The following is a 13,583-nucleotide window of genomic DNA, read 5'->3' on the forward strand; positions in this document are numbered from 1 at the left end:
TTTATATCATCCTCAAATGTATCTGCAACTTAGTGTTTTTATGTTTTAAACTGAGCTATGGCCACCTCCCCTGTGAGCAATCACTCTTATGAGAGTTTTTGGTACCAGCAGAATGCTGATGCATATGGCTGGTGAGTTATAATTGTAGCAGATTTTTTTTTTAGTTGTTAAATGATGTAATGAAAATTTTAATTGTGCTTTGTTTTATATGCTGTGTTTTAACTTATTACATTCCCCACTTTAGGATTGCTGCTTCAGTGAAGAACAAGTAACAAATATTTTAATTAATCAAAACATCAATAATACTTACTTTAAACATACAGAGTTTAACAATTAAAGAAAAAGGCTGTCAATGCTAGTTACAATTTTTCATATATTTATTTCACTCTGTTAAAAAAGAATTGGGCTTTTAAAGTAGCTTATATTTTTAAAGTAGACAGTGCTTAGAAAGCCTTTACTGCTACAATCAATTTCTTCCCTTCAGTGTTAGGACTATTCTGAAGACTTTGGGCCACCACAACACACAAAAAGAAGGTTGTCTACAAATTAACGGAACCCAAGTTCCTACATAACTACTAGTTCTGCTGGTGTTAGTGTGCATCAGCCAATCTCCTCATACATACCAATACTAAGCATTTATACAGGACTTTTAAGTTTTCAAGAATACTCAAAACAAGCATTTCATTCATTCTTATAAACAATCCTGTAAGGTAGACCAGTTTATCACCTTTGTATTACAGCAAGTGGGGAGCTGAGGTTAAGAGATAATGGTTTGCTTAAGGCCACACGGCGAGGCCACAGTCCAAATGAAACCCAAGGAACTCCTCAGCTTAGCCACCAGCTCTAACTGATATAAAATTCAGAAGCTGGCAGGAACACAAGTCTTTTTCCTCTTAACATGGTCGGCTTATTCAGTGAGAGAAACGTTAGTGAGGCCAGCACAATGTGAGTGTTTTTATCTAGCACGCTCACTTTTGATCTTTAAAAGGATGGCTTCCTCATGAGAAGTTTTGAGTGAGCCCCCACGGCCGGACAAAGGCTGTTGCATTTCCAATGCATCTGCACTGGTGCAAAGACTAAAGCACTCTGTCTACTGTGGCCAAGTGATCTGGGTACCTGGGACTTGACACGTCTGGTTCTCTTCAGCACAACGTTCACTCTTGTACCCTGCTTAGGGGGAGACTGGGCACCAATGCCGAGGTCCTCAACCTCCACTTTTTCCTTAAGGTCCAAGTTTTGCTTTTGGATGCCCTAAAGAATCAGAGCACAGAAGGACACCAGGTTGGTTGGATCTGGGATGGCAGACTCTGGTTTTCAAGATGAGCAGCACTACTGGGAGAAAGGGCTACCAACAATGACACACTGCATTACAAATGTCATCTGGACAGAGTCACCCACGAAAACTGAATAAAACTGATTTCTCAAGTGCTGCTGCCTAGCCAAGGAAAGATTCCTTCCCATGTTTGATTCTTTTCCAACAAAGTCCTCATCCTATCAAGGTTGACCTCAAGCATAAACAAAGAAGTAGATACCATCGCAAAACCAGATCACAGTATAATACATCTCTCTTGATCATGATATAAGCAACTTGTTTCCATGAGGCAAATGCACAAGAGCACAAAACCTTGTGTTAGTATACAGTAGACAAGCAACATACTGTATCTCATATTACTCTCCTGCAAACAAAGCCATCTCTCACCATAAGGCTGACACCAGACTGGAAAAGCTCATATGGATATAAGATCCGTTCATAGTGTGACTTCAGCAGTGAGCCAGTTGCCTTTCCTGGTAAGTAACCAAGACGACTTGCAACTTTAGACCATTTCTTTTCTTTAGTGACCACTTCAAAGCCTCCTTTGCTGGCAACAATCTGAAATAAAAGTAAAACAGATTTATTTATTTTTTTTAGAAAGCTACATACAAGTTTCTTAAAGCATACAAGTCACAGTCCAAATATAAAACTTCACCAGATCCTCTACTTAATAACAAGGGGATAGTTGTTCTGCAGAATCAAATTCATTTTTTGCTCCAAAAGCTTAATGCATAAAGACAATTTGGATGCCTGAAACCAGACAAGAAGCAGTTCCCAAAGATGTTTGAAATAGCAGATACTCACTAACAGCAGCCAGAAACAGTTTGCTAAACTTGACTTTCCATCTTATGAAAAGCATTAATTTAACCTGCTGTTCAGTCCAGTTCAGAAGTCAGAAGAGCTGGAGATCGAGAATAGTGGCTATGCAGACACTCCCAGGAAAGAGTCTTAAGGCAACAGATCACTGCATGGGGTAAAACAGTCTGCTTCTTTCAAGTTGAAGGCGGCAGCCACAGCTATATTCAATTCTTAACTGATTCTTATCAATTTAGACCTTCAATGGCTCGATTAAACCAGTGTTTATTTGCCTTGAAGAAGATGCCATGAGAGTAATACGGTCAGCATCAGGCCCAGAGAGCCTTCCTCCAACACCACATTTCCTCCTCCCCTTAAATTGTCAAGTAAATTTGAACAGAATTACAAGGCAATTGTAAAATTCCCTTCCCTGGATATGTACAGCTTTCTACTTGTTCAAGTTCACATCTAACAAGCCACTGAGTGGTGAAATACTACTCAGCTCACTCAAAAGGGCCCATAGCTGTGCATGCCGCAAATCTGTGTTCTTCCTTCTTGGCATTCAGGGAGGTGACAAGGCACTTTTGAGAAGGCATTCAGCTGACAAATGAACTGCCATGAGACCAAAAGTGCTATTGCACAGTTGGAAATCTCTGCACTACTACTACTGTTACTAAACATTTTCTAAGCATTTCACAATTACTGAAAGACAAATCAGTCTCTGTTCACAGACTCACAATCCAATAGTTAGAATACAGAAGGGAAAAAGGTAGGAGGGGGAAAGGAAAGCAGTTCCAACAAGTCCTTCGCTAATTGATGAAAGGAATCAGGTTGTTCTGCCCCTTACCATGATGCCCCGAGAGGGAGGGATGCAGCCTCCCAGTGGCCCTTCATCCCCAGCTATGGCAGAAACCAGGCTGTTTCCATTGGTTTGCATTATACCAAGGTTGCAGGCTTTAAATAAGTTGTATGCTACGTGCAGCTTTGGAAAGGCAGGTTTAAAACATTTTATAAAAATAAACATTTAGTATCACAAGAGTTTAGCATGCTTTACATGCACTTTTAAAACCCGCAACAATATTATTTAGCATTATTGTATTAATGATAGTTTTAAAATGTACTACTTGCTAGCAATTAAATCACAATTCACAGCTTTCTGCCATGATGCAATGCATATGCTATGAACTGGTATGGAAACACTAAGAAGCTGTGCAATATGAACCCTAAGTGCCTGAAAGTTACGTTCTAGTAGAGTAACCATATTAGTCTCCTGCAGCAAGACGCAACAAAGTGTCTTAAGACACTTTCAAATAATAAGAGTAATTTGCCTTGCTGATATAGAAAGCTACTGCACCCAAAACTCCTTATTGCTTATGTACCCCAATAAAAATCCATGGACTTAATATGGAGGGAGGGGGAGTTATCAATGAACACACCATATTATTCAAGCCTTACGCTAGTATATTGTATGATTCTCTATTACAGCAGGGAAAACGTGATTTTATGAGAAACCACTAACACCCTACCAAATGATTGTAGATTCACACTCACCTTGCTCAGTGAATAAAGATCCAGTATTTTTCTCTCCACGACTGGGATTTTTAATGTAGATCCTTGAAGTTCCCAAAATTTTGCCAGCTGATCTAAGAAGTCCAGCTTCACTCTAGTCATTGCCTATTAACAAACCAAGGCAACAGATGGACGTCATACAAGTTAGGTAAGAGAGAAGCACAATACCCAAGGAAAATAATGGCAGCATGCTCACAGTCAGCTCCTCTATTTTGAAAGTCTTCAAAACTTAGACCAGAATATGTCCTATCAGAACCAAGGCCATTTCAACAAATGACAAATCCAAATATAAGCCTACAACACTGGTTGATTCCTACAACACTGGTAGATTCCTACAACACTGGTGGAGACTTCTCCTTTAGCACTGGCAGATGTTTCTTGCACAGCAGAAGTCAAGAAAAAATATTAGGAATGAGAAGAAACAGATGAATCCAAGTACAGTGAAAAATACTACTTGAATGCAGATGCCTTGCGTTTCCTCTTTTCAGAATGTTAAAAGTCTCTTGCAAGTTTTGTGTATATCATTTAAGCATTTTCAAATCAAAATGCTGTGCAGTAAGAAATAAAGGTATCGATGTAAATTGAAGTTTAAAATATCAGAGTAATATCCTCATGGAAGAGTTTCATTCACTATCTGAAAGCTGAGGAGAGTCTATGTCTCACTAGACTATTATGCTGGTATTAAGCCTAATTTCAGCTCTAACCTATTTACTTGAAAACAAGTTTTACTAGAATCATTGAAACAAATCCTATTCAGGCATTCAAGCAAACACGCAAACTTTGCAAGGGACACGGGGCTGTGCAATGTCCCCTATATACAATGACTGTCTGCTCCACCCCAATCTTCCTATAGTTGTCTAAATGTGTCTAGAATCCTCCTGAAACTCAAACTTCCCTATCATGAATAAGGTTCTAAATGTATTCAGCCGAACATGCTTACAATCCCCCTTCAAACCTACTGGAAAGATCAAAAGATTGGCTGGAGGGAGCAGGGGGAGCAGGGAGGGACAGCGTGCGTGTAGATGTTAAGCAGTGAATATACTCCCTACACAGTTTGTGCCCTCATGCATTCTTCTGAGCACCTGAATACGGTTATAGTTTCAGGAGATGTGTTTTAAACTGGTGTTGTAAGACATTTCCAGTAGGGTGTAAAGAGCTCCTGCAATGATGCATAGTAATAAAATGAAACATTGCTCATAGACACTTGAAGTTAAATTAATCAAATCATGTAAATACAAATGATGGAAGGGTGAGATGCTCTAAACATTTCTTAAGACAATAACTTTGAACCTCATTATTAAAAAAAACAGGTCTAATGCTTTATGTAGGGGTACAGATTTATGCCAATGGTTGGGAAGCTCACCTCTAGTTCATTCAAACGCTGAACTCGTGGCGTGAAACGAAAACTTTGTACATCACAAGCAAAAGGAGGCTGCCAGTCCTAAAAAGAAAGGAGGGAATTTAGTTTCAAGATATAAGCCTTCAACGAATATCCAACACATCCCCATAGCTATTTCCCCGATATTTCATAAATACTGGATTTTTATTCTTACATGCAAGTTAAATCAATGCACACCTGAGAATATCTTCAGATGAATTAGAAAGTAAAAAGGCTTTTAAGAACAAAGTTCATTTATTTTAGAGCTGACAGAAAACAGTCAGAATGCTGGCATACTTGAGAATGTATCTGGCTTAAAAAGGCCCTAATTCTTCCAATGTCTAGAGCCATGTGGGTCACTAATGTATACAAGCAGAAGCAGAATCTGCAATCCAATAAAACCTTCACTCCTGCAAAGAGATGTTGGCATGAGAGGAACACACAACTGAGGACAATATGCAAGGTAAACCCAAGGATTCATCATGTTGTAAACATGCTTAGACTCTGACTTCAGCAAATGCACTTCAATTTCTTGTCAGTACAGCAGTATGGCCTCACAAGTAACAAGTCCATAGAACACTTTACTTGCCTGTCTGCCTACATCTCTCTCTGCCAGTATGGCATGAGTCAACAACAGAAAAACCACTTGCCATAAACAATCAAATTACTACAAGCTTTTTTGTTTCAAAAACCTTTTAAGGCTAAACATGGAAATATCTATAAGGAAAGAGATAAAATCACTTGCAATGCAATATTTCAAAAACATTTAGAACAGCATACTGCTTAAAGCTTCTAATAATATCAAGCAAGCAAGTTATTCATTGCTGAATGAAGATTTAAATTATCTGCCAACGTAACCAGTTCACTATGCAGGTGCTGAGGCTGCTAGTAAGAATCAGAAGACATTTAAGCTCAACAGAATTTTGAGTTTTCATCTTAGGACCACAGCAGATACTACAAACAATCCAATGTATTTGACGTGGTCCTAAAATAGGCATCTACTTATAGAGCAACATGCCACAAGGCCAAATAGGTGGATTCAAGAATAAAACAGAGGCAATAAAAAAACAAAGGCTACAAAACTTAATGGCACCTATTTTTCAGTATTTTAGTGAATGATAAGACTTGTTCCTGAAGTGCTTTTTAATCCTTATGTATTGCTACTACACTGTTTCAAAATTAAATGTTATGCTACTTTGCACTTGAGATTATACTCTAACTTGAAAGTAAAGTGCATTGCAAATGAATGCACAATGCTGAGATGCAAAATGATATCTTTTTAGCTGAACAACTTTGAAGCAATCTGCTCTTTTTAACAGTATGCAGTAGTAATCATCCATAATTGCAACTGAGGTTTGTCCTGAATAAAACCATGCTTTTTAAACACAATATAGTAATAGAACTGTAGCTTTTATTATCACTCATTCCCAATAATGACTAAATGGGGCACAACATTACTTCAGAATACATTTCATTCAGTAACAGGTACCCGAAATATATTTAAAAATTAGTTAAAAGCTAATTGCCAGATCACTGGTACTCCAAAACCATTGCTCAATCCACTTTAGAAACCCCTCACTATTGTGAAATTAAAAAGAGAAACCCAAATACCCAACTCTTTTAGTGACAGACAGGGTGTCGACATCTTATTCTGGCAACACTCCTTTTTCAGCACCTACCAAACTCAAGGTGCACAAGCAATGCCAGGAAAAAAAGCAATTCTAATCATTGCTATTGCTTTTCCCTTTCCACAAGTTATTTGGGGCAGGGAGCTGAAAAACTGAGAATGAAAACTCCAGTACTTTAAACACCTCTTGAGATTAAAGGGAATGTGATGAGTAAAACCGTCTTTCATACAATGCCATGGAATATAACTGAAATATTGTACATTGAAAATGCAGTAACAAAGATGGAAGACAGGATCTAGATTGACCTTGGATGGTGAAGGGGAATTAGCAACATTCAAAGCAGGATGCAGCAACTGGATCCCATTTCCCAAAGCCAGAAAAGGATTGTTCAAGGGGAGAACTAGGAACTTTTTTATGTAAAAAAATAATAATCACCCTTCATATGTTAAATTGATATTTTAGATTAGTGAAGCAATGTACTAGAGAAAAAAGAAGGAGTGTAGGATGGATGACTTTGTTAAATTGGTATAGTGTTTTCTGCTACTACCAAGTTGCCTCCAGATAGACAAGGAAAAAGGCAATTTTACTAGATCAAGTTACGCAGGAACTGCACACAAATTTTTGATAGGGAATTTTATACACCTCAAAAGGCTTAGGGGCCCTTTACCCTAAAACTAACAAAAGTTAGTCTTTGTGGCCTAGGTCACTTGCTCTATGCAAAATGTAAACACGGTAACCCTCCCCCAAAGTGAAAGTAAGTATTGTTATTGTATTGATCATAGCTACTGTATCTTATATTGCTACAACACTGAATGGACCCTTAATCTTCTTCCTGTTTTCCTCCTTTTTTCCTTGTATGCACCCACCCAGCTTTTGCTTTTTTGAAACATCGTTACGGAATTACAGAGTCAAAATTAAAAACAGGCAAGTATAACAAACAAAAATCAAGGAATCCAAAGGAGAAGTTGCCCCATCGTTAAGGAAGCGCCATCCCTTGGGCACCTTTCACGGGCGAAGAAGCATCACAGACCGTGGCAGCTGGTGATGCGACCGGGCACGGGAGGCTGGGCCAGCGAGGAGATGAAAAGCCAGGGGAGCGACTGAAGGGGGGAAAGGGATCGGGGAGCGACTTCACGGGAAAGCCGAGATCCTGTTCCGAAGACCCAACGTGCCCCCACCTGCCCTTCCCACCACGGACCCCTTTCCAGGCCCTGAAGGGTGGACCCCACTTCCCCATCCCTCCTCCTCCTCCTTCCCCGGGTACCTTGGGAGGCCTGATCTTGCAGATGCCCGTTTTCTCGGCCAAGGGCCGGATGCGGCCGATGAAGCCGAGGGGGTCGCTGAACTCCTCCCAGCTGGGCTCGAAGACGGGGCATTCGGGCGGAGGCACGAACTCTGCCACGTAGTGAGACCCGCCAGGGCCGTCGTCGTCCCCCGACATGGCGGCGGCGGAGCCGTCGACGGTGATGATGCCGCCGCCTCCGGGCCGGGGAGGGAAGGGGCTTAGCTGCGGCGGCAGAGGAGGAGGAGGCAGGCGGGGAAGCAGTGAGGGAGGGAGGGCGAAGGGGGGAAAGGCGAAGGGGAGGCAAAGAAGCTCAAAGAGGGGCCGGGGGGCGGAGGGACATCCCGGTGCCCATCGAGGAGGGGGGGCGCTGCTGCCCGCGAGCCCTGAGGCCCTCAGAAACAGGCGCCGGAGTCTCGCGGAGCCCGCGGCTGACGAGGCCTCTCGTTTGTTTTTGTTTCCCCCTTCGGGGGTTTGTTGTTTTTTCTTCTTCTTTCCTTTTCCTCCCCTTCTTGAGGCTCGCCGGAAGTGACGCGTCTGTTAAAAACCCTTTCTTGCGGAAGCGAGCCGTGTGAGAATATCCCTCCGCGAAGTAGTTTATGTTCAAAAGAATTAGTACCGGCCTTCTCTACCTCGGGGCTTGAGCCGCTCCTCTCTTCGCGCGAAGCACCGGCTCGTATACGCGCCAAGTTCGCGAGTCGCCTCCTTTTGCTCCTGCAACGGGTCTAAACAGTAGGAGCAAGTTAGGCCGAGGCCCTTTTTTTCGGTTCGCGGAGGAATGTGCAGTGCGTTTTGTGTGATGAGGTTCACTTCGGCTAGAGAACTTCCGGTGCCGACTGTCCATGTACCCCATTCTCTCCGTGTGCGAACAGATTCTGCCCCGCCCCCCTCCGTGGAATCTTCGCAGAGCCCCGCCCGCCTCTACGATCCTTAATGCGCTCCTTTCTCTCACCTCACCCCCCCCCCGCATCCACGGGCGGAAGCCGCCTCAGCTGCAGCGTCTCTCTTGACGTTTCGCTCCCCCACCCCGCGTTCGAAACGGCCCACCTGGACTCCACCCACTTACAGTTCCCACAGCAGCTGTCACTCTCAACATCTACCTTTCCTGCCCCGCCCTAACGGACGCCGCCGTCCGTTCTCGGTCGCCAGAGCAACCGTCCCTCCCCCCGAAGCGCCGCAGTTCCCTGACCCCCTCGGAGTCCCTCAGAGAACAATCCTTTGGGGGGCCTGGCTGGCTGCCTGAGGCGGTTTTAGCCATAGTGATTAATTAAAACGACTTTCCCGTAAATAAACTTGCCAGCTAACCAGAAAAAAAGAAAACAAAAACCACGAGTTCAGTGTTTTAAAATCGTTTACCTGCCACTTTTCCTCCTGCTGGCTGCAGTTTGAAATATTTTTTTTAAAAACCTAGCCCTGCCTCTTGCTGCCTTGCACCAGCTGATAAAATATATTTTTATTCCAGTAGGCAACAATTTTTAAAATTCCTTTTTTAAAAAAAACCTGCAAAGGTCATTTTTAAAATCATTGTTGCTTTTAAATGTATTTTTGATGTGTGTTTTTTAGGAGCATTCTGATTTTAAATTCATGCAAGCCACCCTGAGGGATGTGCAATCACTAGAAGAGCAGGATAGATATAAATTAAAACAGGTTTCCCTGCCTGTAGACATTTTAATCCTTGCAGCAATCTTTGCGAGGGCAGGATAGGCTAGGCGGAGAAACAGCAGCCTACTTTGCAGGGTGTGAGGTTGCAGCACCCATGTTTGCTCAGAGAGATTCTGAGTATAGAGATTTTAATCTGGATGCTGTACATCCACTGGCTCTGTACACATCATGCCTTTCTCCCAAAAAAAGATTGCTGGGAAGGTGCTGAGAATTGTAGGTCATTGAGTGGTAAACTACAGTTCCCAGGATTCTTATAGGGGTGTGTGTTTTGACCGCCATACTGCTCCAACTCCTTTTATTTCATGTTGGTGTGCAGAACTTCAGCCAGTGACTTTTTCATAACATACATAACTGCATTATCCTCTTAAGGTCTTCTATTAATGGAACAATATCAGAGACTGGTTAAAAAAAATAACAACAAACCAATAGGGGGGAAATGGAGGTACTTTGTAATCTGTAGAGAATTGGGGCTCACCCCTCACAAACAAAGGGAAAAATTGGGTTATTTGAAATTTAGACTCCATAATACAATACCATCCCTCAGCATCATCCCACAGCTTTTAGCTTAATTAATTATAATTGTAATCAGATTTTTTAAAAATATCTGTTTTTTACTTTGTTACAATGATAATGTTTTGGTTTGGTTTTGTGTGGGGTTGTTTTGTTTTTGGGTTTACCTCTAAGAGCTTCTGTTTACAATCAAGTGGAACATCCTTGCTTCTGGTCACTCACTGCCTTCCGAAACCTGGAAGCTAGAAGTGTTGAATAATAGGTAGATAACCTTATTTCAGGTTATTTCATATGGAATAAACTAGGTACCCCTAGTTTTGTCATTAATCACCAACATCAACAAACTGTTGTAAACATGTATCGAAAGAAGAGAAAACAAACCACCTACGGTATATGCGTATGATTGTTCAGTCTCTTCTATTGTGTGGACAAAAGGGTTACTAATCTGCTTTTTCCAGGCAGCTCCACAACAAAAGTGGAGCAGAAGGGGGCGGGGACTGCTGTGATTCTGCTTTTGTCAAGGTCCTGAGCAAGAATTGGGAAGCGTATTTTCCATTCAATTTCATTATTTTATTTTAAGGATTTATAAAACGTCCTTCAAATATGTTTCTGGGGGACTTTCAAAAAACATAATAGCATCACAATAGAAATAACAGCAATTCATAAAGCAACAATTAGGACAACTAAACAAACACAGTATAAACCAATTGGGGAAATCCTGAGAAAATAAAAAGGTTGTTGTGTAATATAATATGGAAAGGTTGCCCTGTCTCACATTTATTCATTTTCATTTACCGGTAATCTAAATTAATAACAAATGAATACCACCCCCTGATTCTATGCTGACAGTTGCTAATAATGTTTAGGATTGCGTTCTGCCTTGATTATGTACTGCAATAAATTCACAATTTATACCATTATGTAACCCAGTGTTTACAGGAAGTTGGTTTGACGTGCTATGGCAAACTCTTGTCCACGATCCACCTCACTGACTATTTGCCAGGTGGCAGGTGCTTGATGAGCCCCCTGTTTACTTTTTTACAGTCCCAGAAGGGCAAGAAAACCAAGAAATCAAGCCCTTCATGCGTCGTTATACATAGCTAGTAAGCTGAGCTTGATTTGGTTCATGTTTAGGCCAGAGCAAACTAATGTGTTCATTGCTTTTAAAAATATACTATACTTACTTAACTTGATTCATACCCATCCTTCAGCTGATTCCCTTTCAACAGCCATATAACACCCATAAATCGTGCAGCTGACGGTTTCTCCAACATGCAAATTCAGTGCTAGGAAAAGCTTAGATTCCGCCCTGCGTCCTATAAATTAATGCCACTGACTTATTGGATCAGTAATTGATTTCCAACACTATTCAGGATTATTCTGGGCACTTACAAACATGTTTGTTCTGTTTGTGTATAGTATCTGGTATTCAAGATATATATTGCTTCTGAACATGGAGGTTTGATTATTTGTTAATTGTACCATATATCACATCTTTCTTCCACGGACCCCAAGGCAATATTTCTAAAGCTTCCAGGCAGTCTCCTATTTGGGCACTGACCAATATCCATTTCTGCTTAGGGTTCAACACATCATGAATTTGTCTAATGCTATCTGCTGAACACCTGCTGACTTCTTGCTTGCCACACAGCTTTGTGACTGTACAACTAAACTAGTTCAAGGTTCTTGTCTTAGTTTACAAAGCCCTTACCCCCTTGCACCCAGGATATCTTAAACACCACCTTTATATCCAGCCCAATTACTAAGATCGTTGGGGGAGTCTCTGTTGGTTGTCCCCCATGGCTCAGATGCATAGCTCATCATAACTACTAAAAGTGGTATGCAAATGTCTGAAAAAAATAATGAATTGTTCACCTAAGAATACAGTGGTACCTCGGGTTACAGACGCTTCAGGTTACAGACTCCGCTAACCCAGAAATAGTACCTCGGGTTAAGAACTTTGCTTCAGGATGAGAACAGAAATTGCGCGGCGGCAACACAGCGGCAGTGGGAGGCCCCATTAGATAAAGTGGTACCTCAGGTTAAGAACAGTTTCAGGTTAAGAACGGACCTCCAGAACGAATTAAATACCTAACCCTAGGTACCACTGTATTTTCAGAATGCAACCGGTTTGGTACCTAACAATGTTGTCATGGATTATTTGGATACAGAGGAATGGTGGGAGGAAGCAGCTGGGGAACCACCAAGGGAAGAAGGCTCTGAGCCCAGGAAGTGGTGATGGGACAAGGATGAGTGGTCAGAGGCAGAAGGAAGTGTCAGACGCTGAAGAGGCAGCAGGGCTTAGTGAGCAGACAGTGTTTATGGCAGAGAGAAGTCCAGAAGCAGACGCTAAAGCAGGTGAGTGGGATGAGGGAGGCCAAGAGGCAGAGATGAATCAGTCTGGTGAAGGTGCCAGGTGTCTCCCCATCCTGCTACAAGCTCCCCTAGCTCCAGCCTGGTTTCCCAGAGCCAAGAGAGGCATGAAGAGGATGACGGAGAAATTAGCGTCATACAGGCACAGTCTCAGGTTGCTTTGGGAAAACCCTGGAGACCCTTCAACCTCCACAACTGCTTCATAAGGGCACCTACCAAATAAGAGCTGCTGTGCTTATTTGACCTAATACTCCTGTGCAGATCCTCCCCCCCCCCCAATAAAGAGTTAACTGTACTTACTTTGTTGCTCACCAGGGCAAGATAAGCGAATCCTGGCCTGACTGCACTGGTACCAATTAGGATTTTTTTAAAGTACCACAATGTGTGTTGGAACAGTGTTTTGATAAATGGACTGTTGTCCACTTTTAAATTTACAGGATAGCCATGTTAGTCTATTGTAGCAAAAATTAGAGTCTTGTGGCACCTTAAATACTTGTAAATGTAAATGCAATAAACTTTCATGAACTATTTACCAGATGCCCAAAGATCCTGAATTGACAAGCATCAATACACATGAGGGAATTTAGAGGATTATTGTTTTAAGTATTATTGAAGGTTGTTTGATTTATAGTGATTTTACTATTTTTGTTGTTGTTCAGAGCGGTTTGGTAAGCAATGTAGTAAGTAAGCAATATAACCAACAAAGAGTTGTGGGGTGTGATCCCATCCACGCTTACAGCAAATACAATGGGGCTTATTTCTGAATATATATTTAAAAGGACTTCAGTTATAGACTAGCTGATTTATTCCTGCATTGCAGGGGGTTGGACTAGATGATCCTCAGGGTCCCTTCCAACTCTACAATTCTACGATTCTGTAACAGTCACAATTCTGTACGTGTTTACTCAGAAGTAAATCAATACTAAACGGAATCTACTCCAAAGTAAGCATGTACAGGATTGGAGCAAGGAACACAGTCGGATTTATTTCCAAGTAAATATGCACAGAATTGCAATGATAGCTGCAATCCTATGCACACCTCCCTAGGAATAAATACCATTAAACTCAGTGCCA

The 13,583-nt window shown here is 41.7% G+C and overlaps 1 protein-coding gene across 14 annotated transcripts in view; it reads right to left on the reverse strand.

Moving 5' to 3' along the window:
- KDM5A (lysine demethylase 5A) overlaps positions 1–8,932 on the reverse strand; it is a 44,308-nt gene extending 35,376 nt beyond the window's left edge. For 6 of the 14 annotated variants that reach the window (XR_014539013.1, XR_014539016.1, XM_083573677.1 and 3 more), the window contains exons 1-5: positions 7,947–8,514; positions 5,040–5,117; positions 3,659–3,781; positions 1,700–1,870; positions 1,117–1,251 (exon numbers count right to left, since the gene is read on the reverse strand). Coding sequence is in view for 8 of the 14 variants with exons in the window: in XM_083573677.1 (XP_083429803.1) it covers positions 1,117–1,251; positions 1,700–1,870; positions 3,659–3,781; positions 5,040–5,117; positions 7,947–8,123 (684 nt within the window). In the remaining 6 variants the exon portion in view is untranslated. Of the gene's footprint in view, positions 1–1,116; positions 1,252–1,699; positions 1,871–3,658; positions 3,782–5,039; positions 5,118–7,946 lie in introns of all 14 variants that reach the window. The other 8 variants (XR_014539012.1, XM_083573681.1, XM_083573679.1 and 5 more) reach the window with 5 other exon arrangements.
- Between the last annotated feature and the right edge of the window lie 4,651 nt (positions 8,933–13,583).

The sequence above is a fragment of the Podarcis filfolensis genome, assembly GCF_964270895.1.
Source record: "Podarcis filfolensis genome assembly, chromosome: 10".
NCBI classification, from domain to species: Eukaryota; Metazoa; Chordata; class Lepidosauria; order Squamata; family Lacertidae; genus Podarcis; species Podarcis filfolensis.